Source organism: Festucalex cinctus, chromosome 19, assembly GCF_051991245.1.
Source record: "Festucalex cinctus isolate MCC-2025b chromosome 19, RoL_Fcin_1.0, whole genome shotgun sequence".
Classification (NCBI taxonomy): domain Eukaryota; kingdom Metazoa; phylum Chordata; class Actinopteri; order Syngnathiformes; family Syngnathidae; genus Festucalex; species Festucalex cinctus.
This window is the reverse complement of record NC_135429.1, coordinates 1,556,308-1,581,063: the sequence shown is the minus strand read 5'-3', so window position 1 is coordinate 1,581,063 and position 24,756 is coordinate 1,556,308. Positions and strand designations below refer to the sequence as shown.

General features: G+C 38.2%; 1 protein-coding gene across 12 annotated transcripts in view; it reads right to left on the bottom strand.

The window, feature by feature from the left end:
- The window catches only part of rbms3 (RNA binding motif, single stranded interacting protein), a 268,599-nt gene that overhangs the window by 128,479 nt on the left and 115,364 nt on the right, over positions 1–24,756 (bottom strand). For all 12 annotated transcript variants that reach the window (XR_013280185.1, XR_013280184.1, XM_077507158.1 and 9 more), the window contains one exon: positions 18,814–18,905. Coding sequence is in view for 10 of the 12 variants with exons in the window: in XM_077507158.1 (XP_077363284.1) it covers positions 18,814–18,905 (92 nt within the window). In the remaining 2 variants the exon portion in view is untranslated. The remainder of the gene's footprint in view (positions 1–18,813; positions 18,906–24,756) is intronic.

The following is a 24,756-nucleotide window of genomic DNA, read 5'->3' as shown; positions in this document are numbered from 1 at the left end:
TTGAAGGTTGACTTTTCCGAAATCTGGCTTTAGAAGTTTCATAAACGAATGTGAAAATTCGACACGGACGTGTAAAGGCCAATCCGATGTCGGCCGTGCGTCGGCCCAGACGTCGGCACGTCGCGTAGATGACTGTAAAATATAAATACACACTGCACCCACCGCCGACTATTACGTACCTTCAGCGCATGCGCGAGAAGTATTTCCCCTCCATACCATCAGCGGTGGTAGTCAAGTATTCCGAAAGGCAACCGGAAACCTTTCGACGGGGGCTGGGGTATAAAAAACAAAACGATGCATACCGTTTTTTACTCTCACAATGTCTTCTCAGAGAATGTGCAGGAGCGAAATCCGCACATTCGTGAGGAAAATCAGCACACTTGCATATTCGCCCAAGTTAAAAAATGTGAACTTCGTGGTAGCCAATCAGCTTCGAGTACGGACTACGTCACGCACAGCCGGGATAGTATGGTGAGCAAGGAAGTAGCATCCAAGTGCTGGTTAAGTGAATTTACTTGATGTTGACCTGTACCGAGGTAGCAGCAGTGTTTATCATCCATGCCAAAGCTATTTTTAGCGCATATGCCGGCCGCCAGTTGTGTTGTTACTTCCAGCAATGGGCTTCCATCGAGTAGGTCATTTCCCTGTTTGTTTCCAAGCTCCATCAGCAATAAATGTCCGTGCGGAAACACGAAATATTGGTTTTTGGCAACTTCAGGGTGCTACAAATATATGTTGTTGTTTTTTTTTATTTCAGTCCATCGTATTTTGATATTGGTTGGCAACCAGTCCAAGGTGTCCCCCGCCTGCTGCCCAGAGCCAGCTGAGATAGGCGCCAGCACCCCCCGCGACCCTTGTGAGGAAAATAAGTGGTCAAGAAAATGGATGGATAGTATTTTGATGTAAATTTCGACTTTAGTGGAGGTGAAATCCGACTTGTGCGGAATATTGGGCTACGTCGCCAGCGTAGGAACGGAACTTGTTCGTAAGTGAAAGACTCCTTGTACGTGATTTTTAACTAGTACAGGCCTGGCCAATTATACTTTGCAGCACATCGTCATCAGGTGCGTGTTGAGGGGTTAGTTAGGCAAAACTCTGAATTCAATTGAGAATGACCCCTAAATTCGCCCTCTGTGGTACGCACTCGCTTCCCTAGTCAACGGAGAGCAATCGCTGGACACACGGAGGCTTTTCCTCTTTGACTGCTAACTTCAAAACTGATTCTTTGATGGGCGTACGACAAAAACAAACGTTTCCCATCTACAGTATTTCATAGCTAGAAGCGACACATGAATGCGGATGGCTCCCTCAACCCGAGTCGCGGCTTTGATGGTAATCGTGCCGAGTATTTCCTCTCTTTTTCTCTCCCGTCTACCATTTTCGGTATTAGCCGTCTTCAGCTGTCATTCTCCCGTGGAATACGACAGCCATCTGCTACCAATCGCGCCACCAGCGGAATCCAGCCGGCACAGGCTTTGCAAGAAACGCAAACACAGGCGTCGTATGCAATAACGGCACAAGACAAATCACAAGTCACTGGCAGAAACAAACTAGCTAAACATGTTTGACACATAAAAGTGCGACTTGGTGAGAAAGTTCCACAGAGCAAGCAGTAAAAAAACTGCAAAACCTCACGGTAATACCCAACAGCAGTTGGAAGAAGCCAAAAGCAAGTGACGGAACATTCCACCAGAGCATTTTGAGGTCATGACCGTGATCGCGGCACGCGATAACATGGGGGGGGGGGGGGGGGGGGGGGGGGGCAACCACGCATGGATAAACCAAGAGATAACGCAATGATTAAGGCAGCGATGGCAGCGTGATAACCCAGCACATATGCAACACTAACATGGCATGAAGAATAGAAGCGATAACGCCCGAATGCAATGTCATGTACAAAACAAGTTAGAAACAGAATATAAGATTTGAAGGCAGGGGTGTCAAACTCATATTAGCTCAGGGGCCGCATGGAGGAAAATATATTACCAAGTGGGCTGGGTCGGTAAAATAATGGTATTGTTGTAAAAACATGGAACCTATCAAAAGAAAGATTAGCGTCTCTTCGTTTATCAGGGGAAAAAAAAAAAAAAAAGTATACGTTTTATGCGTTTCTGTTTTTCAGCAATTAGCATTAGAATATAGCTAAGTTTCATCATTAGTTACATTCCTGGTGAAAACACTGACAACAAGAGCTTGTTGCAACATGGCCCTGCTTGATCTCTTATACTCTGCTGCCACCTGCTGGCCGTTTTTGTAATAACTACTATTGCTTCAACAGTTCTCACAAGTTCAGAGGCTGCATCAGAGCCTTCTGTATGCTCTACCATAAAAAAAAAAAAACCCAACAACTTATAAATACGTCTTTGGAACACTTAATATTTAAGATAGAACATATTTATATGTTTTTGGGACCAAATGAGTTAGTTACCAGTAATTAATTTTTGACTTATTTAACATGTTTATGTCGGTCTATGATCTAATAAATAAATAAATAAATAAATAAATAAATAAATTAATAAATAAATATACCATAACTTTAAGTTGTGTGTAAAATAATGACATCCAGGACGATTCCCCCGTACAAGTTGCATTGCTCATCTGAGGGCTGCTTCTGAAATTATTAATTGATATGTTTTGATTGTGGCCAGCTGATTAATTTGGTCCGACCTTACAAATGTATTTATTTTTTTTACTTTACAAAATCATCACGCGGGCCGGGTTAAACCCCTTTGCGGGCCTGATCCGGCCCGCGGGCCGTATGTTTGACACGCCTGTTTTAAGGATTTGGATCTACCTGGAGGCACCAGAAAATAGAAGAAAAATCTATGGAGGTTTTTGTGTAAAATTAACGACAGTAATTGCTTTGCATTTTAAGCCAGTCAGAGAATGTCTTTCCTTGCGTAATTTGGTTGTACCTAAGTCTGTATTTTTTTTTTTTTTTTTTATGGATAGAGACCGATCTGCTATCAGCCCAAGAGCACATTGGAGGCTTACAACTTCCAACATGTGTTCTCGATACTGAACATCCGGGCTGTCTCCTCTCACTTTCTCCCTGGGAACTGCTGAGGTTGCTTCCATTAATTCTGCCGCTTCCCTGCAAGGCAACAGCTACACGATGTGTGTGCGCGTGCGCGCGTTCTCGCCATTTGGCCCGAGGTCTTGGAGGTTGCGACCGGTTCGGAGCGTCGGCAAACTCCCACTGACCTTGACGTCTCGGGCCTCGGAGACAAAATAAAAAAAAAACGATGGCTCATCTTATTCTGTACGATGCACGAAAGGTCAGAGGAGACTTTTCAGCCATTAGAGCAAAATCGTTTCGTGTTTCATCAATCAGGAAAGACTTTAATGCTGGCATAAAACGTGACAATTAATGCTAGGAGTGGCTTTTGGAGTATGTTCAAAACAAAAAACAGACACAAAAAACGTGATTTCAAATGATTAGTTCATAAAGACCTGCAGAAGTAACAGAAAATGTTGGCAAATATTAATTTGTCAAGAAACATTCCGTCATAGTAAGTCATGCAACTTCATTAGACGCTGTCGCGGAATTAGAAGTCGAATTGACACCAATCGGATCAGCTAAATCGGGATCAGACGACGTTTAGCATTTTATGCAAATAAAATGTCATCTTATTGGTCGTTTAGGTCAATCTCGTCCACCCGCATCTTCTGACATATTTACAGGATGAATGGACCATCAATAGGCTGACGCCAAAGGGCAGCCATCTTACGTTGCCACTTTTACTGACAACTTATTTATTTTTTCAGTGTTTTACACTACAATCCCTGTATGGAGTCATGAGAAACTGTCAAAGAAAGAACTCTGCATAGACCATTCAGACTATATCATATCAGTATTGTGAAGCGTGGCTCACAGTATTACAGCATTTTTTTTTTTTTTGTCTAATTGGCTTTACCTTTTATTTTATTGTTGATGGTTCTGATTATATCATGCAGACACATCTTTGAATAGCACTCGGAGTTACAAAAAAAATTCTTTGCAACGTAACGCTTTTTTTGAACGGGTGTTCTTAGCATTTATAGAGAAAACGTGACCACATTATCCGTTTTCGCTACACAGCACCTTCTGTATGTGTTGTTACATCTGCTTTGCTCTTCACTGCTAATAATAAAGAGGGACTGTTTTTTGCTGAACTGGTCTGGTTCATTAACCCTCAGCGGTGCTTGAGCCAAAGCCTGGACTTCATCCTCCTCTCGCACACCACTCACATAGGATTGAAACCAGTGCACATGGAACGAGTCAGAATAATTCAACGTGACATCTCTGGTATACTGTATAGGGAGGATGAGGGAGTCGGTCGTGGAAGTCAGAGAAGGCAATGAGAGAGGAAATGGGGGGTGCTAATGGGAGCACACACATATGATAATAGGCAATAGATTACTTTTTTTGGGCATACTTTTTTGCATATCTGCAAGATAAAATGAGTCGTTAGTCCACCTTAGACAAGGGGTCTGCAACCTGCGGTTCTGGAGCTACAAATAGCTCTTTACTCCCTCTCCTGTGCCTCCCTGTGGAGCTACAAAAAAAAAAAAAAAAAAAAAAAAAAAATATCCATATTTATATGTATTTTTTTTTAGATAAAATATTACTTGAATGATTTAATTATTTAGATTAAAACAATGACTAATTAGATATTAAAAAATGTCAATTTTTTTAATGGTCAGAAAGACAAAAAATAAAAGAAATACGTTTTAAAAATTACCTAAAAATCTCCCAAAAATTACCAGAAAATGTCCATGAATTTGCCAAAAATTAATGAACTGAATTAAAAAAAAAAAGTGAGAAAAGAAAACATTCAAAAAGTAGCCATAAAATGCCCAAAACACAAAAGGCAGAAAATGACCATAAAATGTCTTTAGAATTGCAAAAAAAAGTCAGACAATAGAAAAGGAAAAAAAAAGAAAACCTTCAAAAAGTAAACATAAAACGTCAAAAAATAAAAGAAGAAATCCCGAAAAAAATACAATAAAATGTCAAGAAAATTGGCCAAAAAGTCAGAAAATTTATTTAAAAAATTAAGAAATTAATTATTATTAATTTTTAATTATTATAATAATAGTATTAGTAATTATTATTCATTATTAAGAAATGTATTTACAGGGTAAAGCTCGCTTACTGGTATTTACAAACATAGCAAATTCAAATACATGTGAAGATATTTAAAATACTGCATAGTCCACTTTGGCACTTCCACGCTTCCGTAAATTTAAGAGGTCCATTTTTCTTCAGCACATGTAGTACGCGAGTGTCCAGTCGCCATTTTTCCTGAAGCTATTCCTTCATTTAGTGTTTTCATGATGCACATGGAGCGTTTTATGTAGCGGGTTCAATCGCAGTTCAATCGGGCTGCGCTCCGGTGACTGCAGGGTTCATAAAATAGGATTCAACACATGCTCTATTGATGTATTTGAGTGATGAATTGTGTACTATGAAGCTGTTAACCATAGAGCAGTTATGCCTACGAAACACATCCATCTGCATGCAGACGCTTAATCGGAATCGTTAATTGAATCGCGCTGCATTTGCTTGTGAAATATGAATTTATAGTGACCGTGCAACATGAAATGGTTGCAGATTTCCTGCAACCTGCTGGCAGCTTCGTTTGCGCCGTGCCGAAAAGTGCTGATCCACAACATTGTAGTGTCACTAAGGGATGTCACGATAAGGGCAATATCGTGATATTAAAACGATATCGTCGTCGTCATGTTCACAATATTTAAAAGGAACACATCTGTTTAAAAAAAAAAAAAAGTCAGGTTGATTTTCATTTGTGCAGATAGAGCACCCTCTAGTGGCTATTTTATTAGTGCAATTTAATTTTCATTAGGCATGTTTTGGCCTTCTATGTTTAAAATCTATGCTAATTGTCAGATGAAGGGGAACCTAATTTGCTTGTGAAGCGATCAATGTGTGCTTGCATTAGCGGGTAAGTGCCTCAATATTGTTATTAGAGATTGTAAGGTGGTTTATATGCATTGCTGTTACGTACAAAATATTGTGGGTTTTTTTTTTTTTTTTTTTTAGTATGAGCCCTTTTTTTTAACACAATATTGTGATCTTTTTTTAAATATCGCCAACGCCCCCCCACAATATCGTGATAATATCGTATCGTGATGTTTGGATATCGTTACATGGGTCTTTTCACAGGAGCTCCTTACTTAACGAAGACTTGCACAGATTCAATCCAATTGCCACAAATGTAACCTTAATAAAATTCCATCTTCTCACCCATTGGAAACTGTGAGCAAATGACGCTGCACATTTTCTTACGTTTTATAACACACGGTCATAAAATGCGATCGTATTTCTAAGCAAAGGCAAGCAAGCGTAATGAAATGGATAAAAACGAGACTAGACTGGATAAAAATACAGCACCTCTTGAGAAGAAGAAATAAACTCAAATGAAAGAAACATACTCCAACAGCGCTTGCGTATCCGACCAGGTAAGTCAAGGATAGATAACGGGATCGCATGGAGGACGTCGGGGTAGCTGGCACGGAGGAATCTAATCGACAACTTAATTGGTATGACTGATGAAGACAAATTGAAATGGGTCAGCCAATTCAAAAAGAAGGAGACGGCTCATGTCGTTCGATACATAAAGACACAAAGCAGATAACGAGAGTAAATGTGGGAAAATGGTTCACAGTAGCGTCAAAAAAAAATAAATGGGCAAATGATTTCAGGATGTTAGCTAGCTGGTGTTTAACTCATTCATTCGCCGCCATTTTCACATTTCGCAATCCCGTTCGCTCCCGGCTGTTTTACTGGATTTGGACTGATTTTGCAAAGGCCCACAGAATATTGTGTTCTATTGCTATAAAAACATGGAACCAATCAACAGAAAGATTAAAGTCTCTTCTTTCATCAGGAAAAAAAAACAAGTTTCTATCTGTTTCCGTTTTGCAGCAATTAGCATTAGAAGAGAGCTAAGTTTCATCAGTTTTCACAAATCGATTTAAAATTGTAAGTAATTGAGCTTTTTTTCAAGATGGCCCTGATTGGTCTCCTTTGCTCTGCTGCCACCTGCTGGCCGTTTGTGTAATAACTACCATTTCTGCAACCGTTCTTTGCAGTTGAGAGGCTGCATCAAAGCCTTCTGTATGCTCTAGCATAAAAAAAACAAAAAAAAAAAAAAACGTATAAATACGTCTTTGGGACACTTACATAAAAAAAAACTTATTTACACGTTATTGGGAGCAAATGAGTTAAGAATTCACTAGACACTAGAGTGATTTTTCCAACGTTCGAATCTCGTCACAGTTTGGTCTTCTCAGGCCTCGATACGTAAACGAATCGAAAGTACTTCACCTGGGCGGGATGCGTGTCGCAGTCGAGCGTGTGAAGGCGCCGATACTTTTGAACGCGGTCTCCGGCTAATTGAGCCGGATCAATTCGCAAGGTGCGCGAGCAGGTTGGCACAGTTGCCACATCAAAGAGATTCTAATAACTGCACAACTGTGGCCATTATGGAGCCGAGAGACGCCATATTCGCGTTTGCTTCAAAGCCAGACGCGGCCGCGCTGGAAAATGGCGAGTCTTTGGGCTCCGGTCCGCGCCGATTTCTAGCCCGTCTCCGGGTTTCCGCACTTTTCTCTCTCCTTGGTGAAATCATTTACCGCAAGCGGCGCTCCGGCAAATGATTGAAGTCTAATTAGATGGCATAGACGCTGGAAACCCGGCGGAGGTGATTGGGAGCCAGAGTCTGTCAGATGGTCCCGTCTCACTCTCGCTGGCTTTGTCCTTCAAAACTAAGAGTTCTGCAGTACGAGTGGGGAGGGCCGTGTGTTAATTATGCTGCAGGAAAATCACAGCCCGATGGATGATAATACTTTTTTTTTTTTTTTTTGCATTAATGCAATTAATGTGGTAGCTTTTTTCTGGATATGCATCCAAAAAGTGTTTTAATATTGTGCAGCCACATTTAACTCATGTACTCCCAAAAACGTATAAACACGTTCTATTTTAAATATTACCATGCTCCTAGAGATTTATTTGATGCAGCCTCTCACAATTAACTCATTTGCTCCCAAAAACGTAGAAATACGTTCTATTTTAAATGTTCTGTGTCCCAAAGACGTATTTATACGTTTTTTTTTATTTTATTTGTTATTTTATGCTAGAGCATACTTTGATGCAACCTCTGAACTGAAGAGAATGCTTGAAGCAATGGCAGTTATTACAGAAACGGCCAGCAGATGGCAGCAGAGTATAAGAGATCAAAAAGCTATTCCCCCCCCCCACTATCTTTAAACAGATTTGAGAATGATGAAACGTAGCCATATTTTAATACCAACTGATGCAAAATGGAAACGGATAAAAATATACTTCTTTTTTTTTTTCCCTGATTAAAGAAGAGGCTCTAATCTTTCTTTTGGTACATTCCATGTTCTTATAGCAATAGGACACAATATTCTATGGGCCTTGCAAAATCAGTTAAAATCCAGTAAAACGTTATACGTGTGAATTCATATTGCACATATTCGTCTGACCACTTTTTTTTTTTTCCAACAAGAATGAAGGTATTACAATAATAAATAAATAACGCGATATACCATCAACAGTCACAAGAGATCTGAGATGACCTGCAGCCAATGATGGCCAAGCGGCGCGTCGGTGAACCCCTGAAAATAACTCAACGGCGTTCAATCGAACACAGGTTAAGAACCACTGCTCTAAACATAATGTAAACAGTCTCATGAAGAAAAAAAAAAAAACAATCATACTTGAGTGAGTTTTGACAGTAAATTGCAAGAAACATAAACCGTTTCATTAGTACAAATTCAGTCCAAAATTACCACTAAACGGCTCTCAGGCGCATGAATTTTTCTTACAACCATTTCTTACTAAATTAATGATGACAGTTTTATCAACATGTTTTTTTAAACTGCAGGGATGGCCTATATTTTGCTCCAACGTGTATTTCGAGGCATTTCTGCTCGACTTGACTGCTTGAGCGTGTGGATAGCAAGGACGTGTCGGACTCCTGTTTTCCATTGTCTTGATGGATGTTTATTTTTATTTAGAATATGATATAAAAACCGCAATGCAGCACAGCTGTTCATCTTCATTCTATTAAAAAAAAAAAAAAAAAAAAAAAAAAAAAACTCCACTTCACCTCCACTACATTAGGGGGCAGTGGCGGTCATTATTGGCAGTGTGTGTGCAGGGAGCATTCGCTCAGTGGTTGTAGGGGTTTTGTTTGCACTGAGCATGCGTGCTTTGCACACAGCAAAAAAATAAATAAATCAGCACAAATTATTTTATGTATTTTTGTTTTGTAGGTTAAAGTTTTTTATTTTTTTTTTTTTTTTTTTTTTTAATATTGTGCTCCTGAATTAATGTTGGTGATCATGTTTGAATACATTATTTATTGATTTTATGTCATTTTATTTTTCCGGGTCATATGGTTTGACGTGGTCAGTCAAAAAAAAAATGTTGATAGTTTAATTAAGGATTTAATTTTATTTTTTGAATGTCAGACGCACTTTAAATATTTTCTGTTACAGTTAATAAAGCTATTCTTTGTTGTACGTTATTTCGAGGTGTGCTTATAACAATTTTATAGACTGTTGATACTATTTATAGTTGCCGGGGGGGCATGACAGAAAATAATTGAGAAGCACTGCATTACAGCAAAAGGTACGGTATGGACGGAACGAGCGCCAAGGAGCACTCGGATTCCCAAAAATCTTGTCCGATTAACAAGCCGTATTTACGATCCGATTCTCCGCGTAATTAGGCCGTGCCCCGAGGGTGGCAAGCCGTCTCCTGACGTCGTCAGCAACCATCTGCAAACGGCACATTCCGCCATCCCTTTGAGCCGGAGGTCACCTGGCGGCGAATCAAACTGTGGGGGTCTACTCTCCCTTAATGCGGCTAAAACATCAGAGAAGTCACCTTTAAAGGATAACTGCTGACTGACTGTAAGCCCACCCGCGGGGAGATTCTTTGGCCGCGAATATAAATGCGATATCGACGGCAAAAGATTCCCCTTGAGACAAAAAAAAAAAAAAGGGGACAGACGAGAAGTGGGAAGGACGCGAATAAACAAAGACGGGAAGGGAGCGAACACAGAGTTTAAAACCCCGTGAAGCATGTGACTCGTCGTCGACGGGCCGGCGCAAGCGCCCGTGTTACCATAAACATTTGAGGTTGGCTTTATCGAGGCACTTTAATGATGCTTTTTGCATAATTTCCCCACAGTAAATGTGAAATGAAGGGCAGGCCGAGCCTTTATGTTGTTTCCTGTAGCTTCAGCAGTCTTATTATATATTGGCCATTTTAATGAGGGTAGCGACGACCAAAAACTCACAAAACCTGCGTCTCTGCCAAAATAAATTTAAGCCTAAAATGAATCACGACACGCTGGATTAGAAAATACATACAGTAACATTTTATAAAGTGCTCGATGTTGGTGATGTGCTAAGTTTCAGAGGTTCTCAAAATTACCACGAGGATCCTTGAAATCATGAAATTATTTTACAATTATATGAGTGGTTCATTCAGTTTTCAACAAGTATTTAACTCATTTGCTCCCAATAACGTGTAAATACGTTTTTTTTAATGCACGTGTCCCAAAGACGTATTTATACGTTTTTTGTTTGTTTGGTTTTTTTGTTTATGCTAGAGCATACAGAAGGCTTTGATGCAGCCTCTCAACTGCAAAGAACGGTTGCAGAAATGGTAGTTATTACACAAACGGCCAGCAGGTGGCAGCAGAGCAAAGGAGATCAACCAGGGCCATCTGGGGAAAAAAGCTCAATTACTTGCAATTTTAAATAGATTTGTGAAAACTGATGAAACTTAGCTGTCTTCTAACGCTAATTGCTGCAAAATGGAAACAGTTAGAAACACTTTTTTTCCTGATGAAAGAAGAGACTTTAATCTTTCTTTTGATAGGTTCCATGTTTTTATTCTGTGGGCCTTGCAAAATCAGTCAAAATCCAGTAAAACAGCCGGGAGCGAACGGGATTGCGAAATGTGAAAATGGCTGCCAGTGAATGAGTTAAACACATGTCGCAACTCTAGTTTTTCTTCACGTTTTATTGACTCAAAATGAGTTAGAATTACAACTGATTTGGGTTTTAATTGTAATCCACTGATCCAATGAAACCCGGAAGGTTGAACTTAATCCATTGCAGGCTGATGTCTTCTTGATTGTTATTCTTCATTTAAATTATGACAATTAGAATAATGTTCTTCCTCACGGGAAATAATGAAAAAATAAATAAATCCCAATTTTATGCACCGTATTATTAGGTGCGATATAAATGAATGGGTCTTTTTTTTTTCCCCCCCAAGCATTTTCATGCATTAGGTTATAAGGCACATTATCTCTGTGTATGTTAGTTTATTTGATATAAATTGGCCAGTACGACTACATTTCCCATGATTATTAGACACAGAAGCAGGAAGTGCTTCTAGTTCTGGTATGCCGAAAACACAGATGTCTGCTATCGATTCGATGCGGATGAGAATGAAAAACGAAATAGGAAGCAATTTGAATTAAAGATGACAAACTGAAGAGCCATCCATAAATAAAGAATGTCTACATTACAAGGCACAATTTTTGACAAAATGAAAGGAATAAAGGATATGGAGTCATTGCGGTAAATACAAAAGGGACAGAAGTAAACAGTTAAAGGACGCAGACATTCAGAAGGTTAAACGATTAATAAATGAAATCTTTGACGAGTACTTTAAGGACTGATTCCCGTGTCACTTTGAAAGGCGTCTGTAACGGAAAATTAGCAAAACAAGCTGCCACATGGGATCACGTCTGCACCGCACAATTTTTTTCCATAAAGAAATAAACTGCAACGAGTTTTTTTTTTTTCAGTGTTTATTACTGCAATATAGTAAATATAGCCACAATAATGACCAAGGTTGCGTTGGCATTCACAGCCATGCTATTAAACTTATTGAGTGCTATCAAAACAGGCGAGTTTTAGCTAAAGAATTATTATTTTTTTTTAATTTGAGTAATTAAAACCCACATCTGCTTTGTCATGATTAATTATTTTAACATTTCCAGCGTCCAAATAGAAAGTCAACAATGATGTTTACTAACTACGCTAAAATACAAACATTCCACAATATGAGATTATTATTATTATATATTTTTTTTAATTGCACATTCACAAAGACACGTGAAAAAAATATCAAAACATTCGCGACTATAAATAATATATTTTTTTATAGAATTGTTATAAGCACAATATATTAAAAAAAAAAAACTTTAACATGCAAAATAAAAAATACATTTATGCTGATATTTTTTATTTTTTTTTTGCTGTGTGCAAAGAGCGCATGCTCAATGCAAACAAAACCACTACACCACACTCTGCCAATAATGAGAGCGCCACTGCCCCCTAATGTAGTGGAGGTGCAATTGCACTTAATTCTCGGACAGTAAAAAATCAAATGACAAAATAAAAAAGCATGTTCCGAGGTCAACCGCGCCCCCCTTGATGGAGTCTCTCGTCCCCCCCTTGCACTATTTGACAAGCACTGGTCTAACTCCAAGCGCTAAGAGCAGAAAGGCAAGTTGATCCCGAATCGGGTTGATTTCCATAAAGACTGGCTGTTGTCTGCAAGCAAGCAGCCGTCAGACGCCATTACCTCTCCGACACAGACACCACAATCGAGGGTGCCCTTCCCGTAATTCAGTCTGATTGGCTCAAGGGGGAAAATGGCAGCCTGTGGAGAGCGAGGTGAGTGGCGGCTTGACAGGTTTGCATCTGCCAAAAAAAAAAAAAAGCTACACGCTGCATTTACCCGTTATCATTGACTCTGTACATCATTTCCTTTTTTTTTTTTTTTTTCCACACTTCCCCGGCCTGAAAGCTATCTGGACAAATTGAAACGGAGAATAGACATGGCTTATTCACTTATTTTTTATTTTTTTTGCAACCTTTGGTGAGAATGAAGGTTGCGCCGGATGCTATTAAGTAATGACTCGTGCTCAAAAGCTTGATTTAAATGGTACATTAATGATTTGAAATGACCAGTTACGCACTTAAATCTTTTCATCTTAATCCCTAGAAATTAATATTGGAACATTTTCAGGAAAAAATAGATTGGCACACAGTGAGCATTGAGCTGCATCATACATACATATTAAGTATGGGTGTCAAAATGAGGGTGTTAATTTAACTCTTTGACCACCAAAAACGTTTAATAGCGATTAGTAAAATCAATGTATGCCGCCATAAACTTGGAATGACGTCAACTATGTTTTATTATTATTTTTTTTAATCAATGGACAGTGCAACGTCTAAGTGCAGCGCCGCCTGGTCAATGGGTTGTGGAATCAAAAACACTCACTAACTATGGCCAGCAGATGGCAGCATTGTATCTCTTTTCAATGGGCTGCCGGTGTATGAAATTACAATGAAACATGACGAAATCTGATGAAATGGAACATTTTCAAGGATGACCTAAACGCTCAATTATTGTACATTTAAAACGTATACTAAATTTGTGGTTAACTCATTTACTCCCAGCTATTTTACTGGATTTTGATTGATTTTACAAGGTCCACAGAATATTGTGTTCGATTGCTATAACAAGATAGAACCCGCCAAAAGAAAGTTTAAGGGAAAAAAAAGAAAAGAAAAGTATATTTCTATCCGTTGCCATTTTGCGGCAATTAGCATTAGAATATAGCTAAGTTTCATCATTATTCACAAATCTGTTTAAAACTGTGGTGAAAACAGCTTGTTCCAACATGGTGGATCTCTTATACTCTGCTGCCACCTGCTGGCCGTTTTTGTAATAACTACCATTGCTCCAACCATTCTCTTAAGTTCAGAGGTTGCATCAAAGCCTTGTGTATGCTCTAGCATTAAAAAAAACAAAAAAACAACAACAACATTGAAACATTTAAAATAGAACGTATTTCTATGTTTTTGGGAGCAAATGAGTAAATTGTGAGTATTTTTTTTTAAATCGCCTGACACCCCTAATATTAACATAATAAAACATAACATTTTGAATAATACTGAATACAACCTGAATGTGCACTTTATCAGAGATGACAATCATTTTATTTGGCTTTGTATCTTTCCTGCTCCAGAAAAAGAGAGCACATCAACGCTATAAGTGCTCTTATCTTAAGGGAGACTTGTGTGAGGTGAGTGACAGCAGAGGGGGGCACAGGGGGGGGGGAAGTGTCCTTTCGGTGTCTTAATTATGGCTCTTCTCCTCCCTCTCGCTGTCACCATCCCCAGGGGAGGGCAAGACAAAAAAAAAGCGGGGCGACGTTTCATCTCTGGTGCGTTGGTATTTCAAATTCCGAGGGGAGGAAGAACGAGAGCGACATCCGGCTGTTCCGCCGCCTATCAAGACACACTTGGCGGCGTTCCCCCTTTTGTATCGCTCTATACCCTTCACAGCTGTGTTTAAAATAAGGCGTCTTGATAGTAAATGCAGTTGAACAACATTAAGGCAGCAGGAAGGAAAAAAAACAACAAAAAATTGATTAGAGTGATGCTTTCACTTAATGAGCTCAAAAGCCTTGCGGCTCTTATTTGGTCTTGATCTATTACTTTGCGGCGGAGAGATATAGGCGACAAAATGGAAGGCGAGTGTGTTACACAGCAATTTGGAACGAATGGGGAGGCAACAAACACCAGGAAAAATCTTCTTCTACAGGGTGATGTCACTTTTTTTCCCGCATTGTTTTTTTTTTTTTTTAAATTGGTAACAAAACGTAACAACTTATAACTTATTTATTTAGTCATTTATTTATTTATTTATGTATATTATCATTTATTGATCCATTTATTTACCCATTTATTGATTTAGTCATTTATTGATTGATTTAGTTATTGATTGATTTAGTCATTGATTGATTTAGTCATTTATTGATTTATTTAGTCATTTAGTCATTTATTGATTGATTTAGTCATTTGATTGATTTAGTCATTTATTGATTTAGTCATTTATTGATTTATTTATTGATTTAGTCATTTATTGATTGATTTAGTCATTGATTGATTTAGTCATTTATTGATTTATTTAGTAATTGATTGATTTAGTCATTGATTGATTTAGTCATTTATTGATTTATTTAGTAATTGATTGATTTAGTCATTTATTGATTTAGTCATTTATTGATTTATTTATTGATTTAGTCATTTATTTATCCATTTATTTATCCATCTATTTATCCATCTATTGATTTAGCCATTTATTGATTGATTTAGTCATTTATTGATTTAGTCATTTATTGATTTATTTATTTAGTCATTTATTTATCCATTTATTTATCCATTTATTTATCCATTTATTTATCCATTTATTGATTTATTTAGTAATTGATTGATTTAGTCATTTATTGATTTAGTCATTTATTGATTTATTTATTGATTTAGTCATTTATTTATCCATTTATTTATCCATCTATTTATCCATCTATTGATTTAGCCATTTATTGATTGATTTAGTCATTTATTGATTTAGTCATTTATTGATTTATTTATTTAGTCATTTATTTATCCATTTATTTATCCATTTATTTATCCATTTATTTAGTCATTTATTGATTTAGTCATTTATTGATTGATTTAGTCATTTATTGATTTAGTCATTTATTGATTTATTTTATTGATTTAGTCATTTATTTATCCATTTATTTATCCATTTATTTAGTCATTTATTGATTTAGTCATTTATTGATTTATTTTATTGATTTAGTCATTTATTTATCCATTTATTTATCCATTTATTTAGTCATTTATTGATTTAGCCATTTATTGATTTAGTCATTTATTTATTGATTTAGTCATTTATTTATCCATTTATTTATCCATTTATTTACTCATTTATTCATTTTGAATTTTGCCGGTTTTGGTCCTCCCTAAGGACATGTCAGTTGACCACCACGGAACAGAAGGCTGCCAGGCCAGCTCAAAAGTGGAAAAACAAAAACAAATTGTACTCAACTAAAATATGGCAAGTGAATGAATGACGGACGTGACTACAAATGAGCCTTTGTTTGTAGGAGAGAAAAACACATTTTCAAAAAAAGGCAGAAGAGGAAGCCGGATTTGAGGGTCTGACGAACGACGGCAGAGATATTCCGGTCGAGACGAGATGCAGAAGGGAGTCCATAAAAGCGAGCGACTCCTTAACGTCCCTCACAAGCGCGATAAAAGCAGAGCGCCGGCGCACGGAACACTCGCCGCGTCGTTTGTATGACGGCCACACGCGCAAACCTTCTTAAAACGGTCAGTTGGCGTTGCGATGGGGCAATATTGACCGATTAAAAAGGGGAGCAACGCAAAAAAAAGGAGACGGGTAAAGAGCAAAGACGTCTTATCAGTATTCCGAGAGGATGGCCTCTCATAAATATTGGAAGAAGGACACTGGCAGGCAAGAGCCAAATGGTCCGTTTGAGAAATGGCGCACCTGAGCACCACCAGAGAATATCATCTCCTGCTGTCACATCTCATCCCGTTTGATCAAAATAATTGCCACCCTCATCGTTATCATCAAGTCTGTCATCTGCGGCGGCGGCGCCGATCCGCCAATCTCATCAGCGGCTTCTTCGGCTTCCGTAAAGGATTTCGGGATGGGATCAAATGAACGCTGGGCGGCATCTCGAGTAAAAGAGAAATCACTCACAGCCATCACCGTATTCATCGCTTTTTTTTTTTTGTGCGACCGACGTGGAGACTCTCAGCCACAAAAAATAGCTTGATTGAGCCCCTCAAAAGATGAGGCGGCCCCTGCTGAGCGCTGATTTTGCCTTCAGTCTTGAATAGGCAAAAAGACGTGAACTTTTTGAGGATACACATGTTGAAATATTATGGTCGCTTGTGGGGATTGACAGCTCACATCGATCACATCACATCATTTGCAACATTGACATCGGAAAGAAGGGCTGAGGAGATCAACCAGGGCCGTGTAGAAAAAAAAAAAAAGCTCAATTACTTACAATTTTAAGTAGATTTGTGAAAACTGATGAAACTTAGCTATTTTCTCATGTTAATTGCTGCAAAACGGAAACAGATAGAAATATATATATTTTTTTCCCTGATGAAAGAAGAGACTAAGGACTCTCGGTTCCATGTTTTTATAGCAATAGAAGAAAATATTCTGCGAGCTGTGCAAAATCAGTCAAAATCCAGTAAATGGGTGGCTTCAGTAAAAATGGCTGGGAGTGAATGAGTTAACAGTAAAATATAAGAAACATTCAGTCAAAACTACTGTTGCGGTCTGACGAGTGCCAGTTGATAGTCTGCTGATTTCACGACATTTTCTTCTTCTTTGGTTGAAGCCAGCTATTTTTATTTTGTATTTTCTAAAAAAAAAAAAAAACATGCAAAAAGCCACAGAAAATGCAAAACCCGCTCAACCATATTGACGGTTGCTGAACGAAGGTCATCTGAGGGCACCGCGGCCTTCGAGACTCCAGTGACGTTAAGGCGATGCAAAAGCATATTTTCCACAACATTTTTTAATTGCTTCCCTAATCGTACAACTTCAGGGACTGTAGCGCTTCCACTGCACAGTACAGCAGCCATGCTTGAAAATTACACGCCCACTCATTCTAAACAATGCAACTCAAGTGAAAACAATATTAACTCGCCGCCACTGTTTTCCCCCCTCCATGTAAAAGCATCACCAAATAGCTTGTATCACCTGTGCAACCCCAAGCTCCTTCAATCTAATAATACTGCAGACGATATAATTAGCCACTTGTCAAACCCGCATTCAACAAGACACACATTAATATGCAAGCATCGCGGTTCAGAGTGTTAGAGACGGAAACAAATGTACATCTTAACTCAAAATCAAACCCCATTGTGGCCAAATTCAAGCTAAAGAAGTATTTATCGACCTATTTAACTTCAAACAGATAAACCAGATAATAGAGAAATCCGCCGATAATTATCGGCAATTATCAAACAATTTGACATCATACAGCTAAACCAGATAAAGAAATTTGCCAAAAATTATCGCCAATTATCAACCAATTTGACATCATACAGATGAAACAGATAAATTTGCAGAAAATTATCGGCAATTATCAACCAATTTGACATCATACAGATAAAACAAAGAAATTCGCAGAAAATTATCGGCAATTATCAACCAATTTGACATCATACAGATAAAAGAGAAAGAAATTCGCAGAAAATTATCGGCAATTATCGACCAATTTGACATCATACAGATGAAACAGATAAAGAAATTTGCAGAAAATTATCGGCAATTATCAAACAATTTGACGTCAGACACACCAGATCATAGAGAAATTCGCCAATAATCATCGGCAATTGGCAAACAATTTGGCGTCATACAGAAAAACCAGGTAATAAAGAAACTCGCCAAAAATTATCGGCAGTTAGCGACCAATTTGATTTCATACAGGTGAACCAGATAATGAAATTTGCCAAAAATTATCGGCAGTCAGCGACCAATTTGATTTCATACAAATGAACCAGATAATAAAGAAATTCACCGAAAATTATCAGCAATCATCAAACAATTTGACGTCAAACAGATAAACCAGATCATAGAGAAAAAGGCCAATAATTATCGGCAGTTAGCGACCAATTTGATGTCATACAGATGAACCAGATAAAGAAATTTGCCAAAAATGATCGACAATTATCCAAAAATTTGACGTCATATTTGGTGTCATATTTGTATTCAAGTTAATTTTGCAAAACAATTATCGGCTGACTTATGGGTTATCGACATCGGCAACTTCTAAATTATCGGTTCATCGGTATCGGTTGCATCCCTGCAAAGAAGTGAAAGAAGGCGGAGCCTACCTTGGCCATCTGCGCCTGCACCCCGGTGGCTTTGAGAGACGACACGGCTTTCTGCGCGGCGGCCGGGCTGTCAAAATCAACAAAGCCGTAGCCTGGAGAGAGGAAAAAAAAGAAGAAATGCAAATGGAGGGAGAAAATAAATAAAGACGGGCATTAGCCAAATAAAAAAAAAAGAAAAGAAAAGGCTAACAAGGAGAGTGACAGACGCTTGGTAATTGTAGCAGTAATAGGTTAGTAACACGACTGCAGAGGCTGCCAGTTCTTATATCTGGTGAGCACTACATTGTTTGATAATTAGCGGCGCTGACGTTCAGGGGGATGCGATGCATCTTAATTAGAGGCACGGATGAGCGCTTTTCTCATAACAAAAGCGCCCAACCCGGCTCACCTCGACCTCCCCGCAAAGGCACGCGCGGCCGCGAAGTACATGACAAATATTGCAGAATGCAAAATATGATCTTTTTGTTCGTTTAAAGCGTCAATGTAAATACTAATTGAATCAATAAGAGCGTCGAGATCAATGGGGCGGTTTGTACTGGCTTGTAAATGAAGATCAATGCGAGTCTCCGTAATTGCTTTATTTATAAGTCGTCGTGTGAAGTGTTGGGCAGGGACGAAAATTGATGGCCACTATTTAGTTCGTGCAAATATTTGAAAAAAAAAAACAAAACAAAAAAAACAATCCCTCCAAAACTATTGGAACAGCAAGGTCATGTCGTTTGATTTTTTTTTGTGCACGGCCGTATCTTTCGAAACCTACGACCAACCGGGAAAATACGGGTATTTCCAACGCTGTCTGTTATGTCGCTACACGACATTGCATTCCGGAGATAGAAAATATATACATAACTGCATAACAAGTCAATTAAGAAAGAAATAAAAAAAAAAACAAAAAAAAACATTTTGAATGGGGTGCGGAAAAAAAAAAAAAAGTACGGAGCCCATAAGGTGACATGAAAAAAAAAAGGTTTGGTTATTTTGTACTATGTTATGTCAGTCATTGCTTTCCAAAATAAAAACAGATATTTGCAAATGTCTTATTTTTTATTAAACACAAAAGAAGTGTTATTATAGTTTAGGAATTTTTTTTATTTCCTTTTGAGTTTTGTTTGTTTTAATTTGTTTTCAGGGCGGTTCTGTTAGTTTTTAGTAGTTTTAGTTGTTTTAAAATAAATGCTTAGTTTTAGTTTCTTAGTTTCAGTATTAGTTTTAGTTTTTTTGTTTTTGTTTTGTTAACTCATTCGCTGCCATTGACGGATATTGACGTCAAAGATCCATTTTTACTGGATTGGGAGTGAATGAGTTAAATGTGTATTCATTGTGTGCAATATAAAAATAAAAAAAATTAAAAAAAAAACCATGACAGTGATGTCATCTGAAGGCACTTTTCTATTGGCTGCTGCTAGATGACGTCACTTCTGTGTGACAAACTTTCTAACGTCCTTATTCCGGTTGATATCTAAATAAATCTACTTAAAAATCACATTTAAAATCATCCCCAAAGGCTCATGCATTAAATTAAGTACCAAACACTAAAATGAAGGATATTTTTGCTGTAATTATAGTTAGTTTTGTAAACATTTCATTTTTTAAAAAACATTTTCGTTAACGAAATTGTTTTTTGAATCTTAGTTTTGGGGATGATTTAGTTAAAAAAAAATGTCTCCAAATGATTTCTCAATTTTTAAAATAGTTGCCAATTAATTTGATAATTGATTACTTGCTGATTAATCGTCGATTCATTTTGACAGCTCTAAAGACTTAGACTTGACTTTATTTTTTAGTGGCTCCCTCTGGGAAATTTACATGTCCAGCAGCAATAAGCACAGATAATAAAATAAAAAAATAATTCAATCAATTAATAAATAAGGTTATTACACCAGAGATTGAATTAATAATAATAATAATAATAATAATAATAATGATAATAATAATAATAATACAAATAAAATAAAAAATAAAAATTCAATCAATCAATAAATAAAGTCCATATAAATAAACAAATACAAAATAAAATAAAATAAATACAAAGTCGATCCCGGCAAAGAAAACGTGTTTCTGAGTAGTTTTTATACAAGCATTGATATTTCATAAAATGGGAGTGGGAATCAACTGCCCACACCTTGTCAGACTGTAAACAAGATGTTCCCGACTAAAAGAACCCCGCACATGCCAGTGCATGGCGAGAAAGGCGAGACGCGTGCCCCCCCCCCCACCACCTCACACCCATTATCCTTTTGTAATTACACTTTTTTTTTTTTCTTCCTGAAACCGCGGATCAGAGGGCACCATTGACTGCTTTTAATCCGCCACCAAATTTTAATTAACACGGACGTGACCCCCCCCCACGCCCCCCGTCTCTCCGATACATCCCGGAGAACGTCGGGATCGCAAGAACTCATAAATCACAACAGCCGTGTGCCTTTCATTCCCTCCGCTTTCCTCTGTGTGATGAATTTCCAGATGGGCTGCGGCTGTTAATGTCAAGGAAAATATGAGTGAGAGAGAGGAAAAGGGAAGAAATACAGAGTGAGAACGAAGGAGGCTTGGTGTGGACGGACAGAACTGCTATATTTGCGAGAAATATAAATGTGAGTTTATGTGCGCGTGTAAGAAAAATAGAGTTGGGAGAGAGGGAAAAAAAAATAAATGGCAGCGGCTGTGGTACGCTGTCAACCTTTTTTGAGAGATTTGTTACCGTGGAGAGGATTATGGAGGCTGTGAAATGGGCTTGCGTTAATATGCCGCGTGATGTGGGCCAGTCGGAAAAAAAATCCAAAGCGAGTACGAGCGGACGCTCCAATGCGGCATTTAATGAGTCGAACCAATATCGGTCGCCACAAACGGAACGTCGAAAAAAAATCGTCCGAATGTAAAATGTCGAGAAAAATTCACCTCATACCGTCAAAAAAAATCAAGACTGAAATATTTCACGACGTATATGCTAATTGGTAAAACTCATTTTTTGTTATCCGTTATATGAATTATGTCTGAATCACATACTACTACTAACTGGAAAACATATGTCGCCAACTTGAAGCGCTGGAATAGTCCCGCGTTTGAGCTCCGGTTTAAAAAACAAAAAACAAAAAAAAAACAGCACAGTCACTCTTCAATAGTCTTAACGCTCACAAAAATGCTCTTTTAGTTTACGATTCACAATTTTGAAGTATTTCCAAACCGGTGAAGTTTTGGTGAAAAACTGCTGCAAGCTAGCGCCACTTACAGGCTAGGAGGACTCACTTCACGTCTTCCCCCTCTGCCATCGCTCGCTTGTACTCGTCTGCGTCACCAGTACTCGAGTACTTGGAAAAAAGGCTGGTATCGGCACTCGCCCATCTCTAGTAAATATCCCCTAAAATGTCCAGATATTATTAACTCTTTGGCCGCCAAAAACGTTTAATAACGATCAGTAAAACCATGACGTATATTGCCATAAACGTTAAATGACGTCAACAATTTTTTTTCAATGTCTAAGTGCAGCACTGCCTGGTCAATGGGTTGTGGAATCTAAAACACTCGAAACTATGGCCAGCAGAAGGAAGCATTGCATCTCTTTTCGTCAATGATCAAAGCCTCTGTCATATCAAAGTTGTTCTTCGATAACGTCTGGCAGTAAAAGAGTGAACTTAAGACGTGCTGTTATAAGGGGTCCGATTCTGCGGATGCTGTTCCAATGAAAGCGAAACATCATTTTACACCCATACAAAAAAAAAAAAAAAAACAGCCTGATGTTGTAGGTGCAGAATTCCCTTGAAGAATAATAAAAAGGGAGAAAAAAAAAAAAGCCAGGCACAATCTGTGCTGTGGCTGTGTTCACTGCAGGTCTTCTAAAGTTACTAGCGCACAAGGGGAAACGCGCCGCTGTGAACTCGCCTTCTTGTACCAACACAAGCATCAACTTTGCGCCTGTCACTTAAAAAGCTGACTGACTTGCGTGCTTGTTTTCCTGCTAAAACGAGCACGCAAAAAAAAAAGGAAGGAATAAAAAAAAGCTGCTAAAATGTATCGACACAAGCGCATGACATGACAACACTCACGTTCTTCCTGAAGGAGTAACATGAGCTGTCATATCATATTTCCTGGTCCGACTCCAAGATGGAGGCTGTCGAGATAAAAAAGGGACTATCGTCAATCAGTTACTAGCGGACACTGCTTGGTGGACGTGTTGTGCGGATGACACGCGCTACTTTTTGACTCCGCCTCCCGCAGGGGTCTACAGCGATAGAAGATTGAATCGATCATCCAACGCGTCATTCGTGCGGTCGCCATCAAAACGATGCAAATTCTAAATTAAAATTCCACATTCTTTAGCTGCTAATCGTCTGGATTGTTTGGCGTTCCCACATTCCATATTTTTCCACCGATAGTTCCATTTTTCACATTCTCATATCAGCGCTAACGACCCCATTTTGCAGCGCGTACAATAGCATAATATCAGCCCTAAGTATGAATAATGAATCATGTAAAAGACGTACACGCAGAGCGATCGTTGACGTCCTTCACGAAGAGTCATACGACGACACGCGAGTGATTCATCATGGATGTTAATCATTTATTTGGCATCTTTTAATACACATTTGATTAATAAGGAAGATAAATAGGATAAAATGCACGGCCAAATATGCATGACAATACTCAAATGGGTGCTTTGATTCATGGCGTCGAACTGTCAAAGTGACTTGAAGCTGCATAAAGGCGTCGTCTTGAAAGAGTGATGTGCCGTTCAAGCCAACTATTAATCATGCACTCCTTAAAGAAGTGTTCAACTTGAACTTTTTTTTTGTTTTTTGTTTTGCTTTATTCATCTATTGGATAAAATTAATAAAAGTAGAATATTAAACATGATTTTGTTAGGAAGCTACTTTCAGGTTCATGGAGTAGAAGTCATCTTTATTATACAGTGCTTTTAAACAGTGCTAGCTGTCACAAAGCACTTTAGTAGTAGTAGTAGTTCGTAGTAGTAGTTTTAGTTATAGTAGGTAGTAGTAGTTGCTAGTAGGTAGTAGTTGGTGGTAGTAGTAGTAGTTGGTGGTAGCTAGTAGTTGGTAGTCGGAGGTAGTTGGTAGTCGGAAGTAGTTGGTAGTTGGAAGTAGTTGGTAGTCGGAAGTAGTTGGTAGTCAGAAGTAGTTTGTAGTCGTCGGTAGTAGTTGCTTGTAGGTAGTATTTGGGAATAACTACTACTACCAACTACTATGAACTACTACTACCACCAACTACTACCTACTACTACCTACTAGCACCTACTATTACCAACAACCTACTACTACCAACATCTACGACCAACTACTACCTATTACCAACTACTTCCAACTACTACCTACTACCACCTATTACCAACAACCAACTACTACTCCCAACTACTACCTACTCCCAACTACTACCTACAACCAACTACTACTACCACCAACGACTATGAACTACTACTACCAACTACTACCTACTAGCACCTGCTATTACCAACAACCAACTACTACTACCAACTACTACCTACAACCAACTACTACTACCAACATCTACGACCAACTACTACCTACTACCATCTACGACCAACTACTACCTACTACCAACTACTACCTCAGCTTGTGAATGTCACATGACCAAACCTAGAAAACAGCTGAGCTGTGATTGGTTACCTGAGCCCCTGTGATGTCATTTTCAGTCGACAGCAAGTTGCAAAATGTGTTTTTAAAAGGTACTAATTGTAGGTGAAAAATAATGAACGTATCAAATTAATTAGAGACAAAATATTCATTTTTTTTATTGCTATAATGGGTTAAATAAGTGAAGTATCCATTTAACAACATGTTGCAAACTATTGGTAACATTCAAGAACAGGAATGCCAGATGAGAGAAAAGGACGGTTGGAGGAATAGTATTAGTATTTTGTATTATTATTCTATCTATTACTAAAAAACATATCTCGTGTACTTGTTCGGAGTC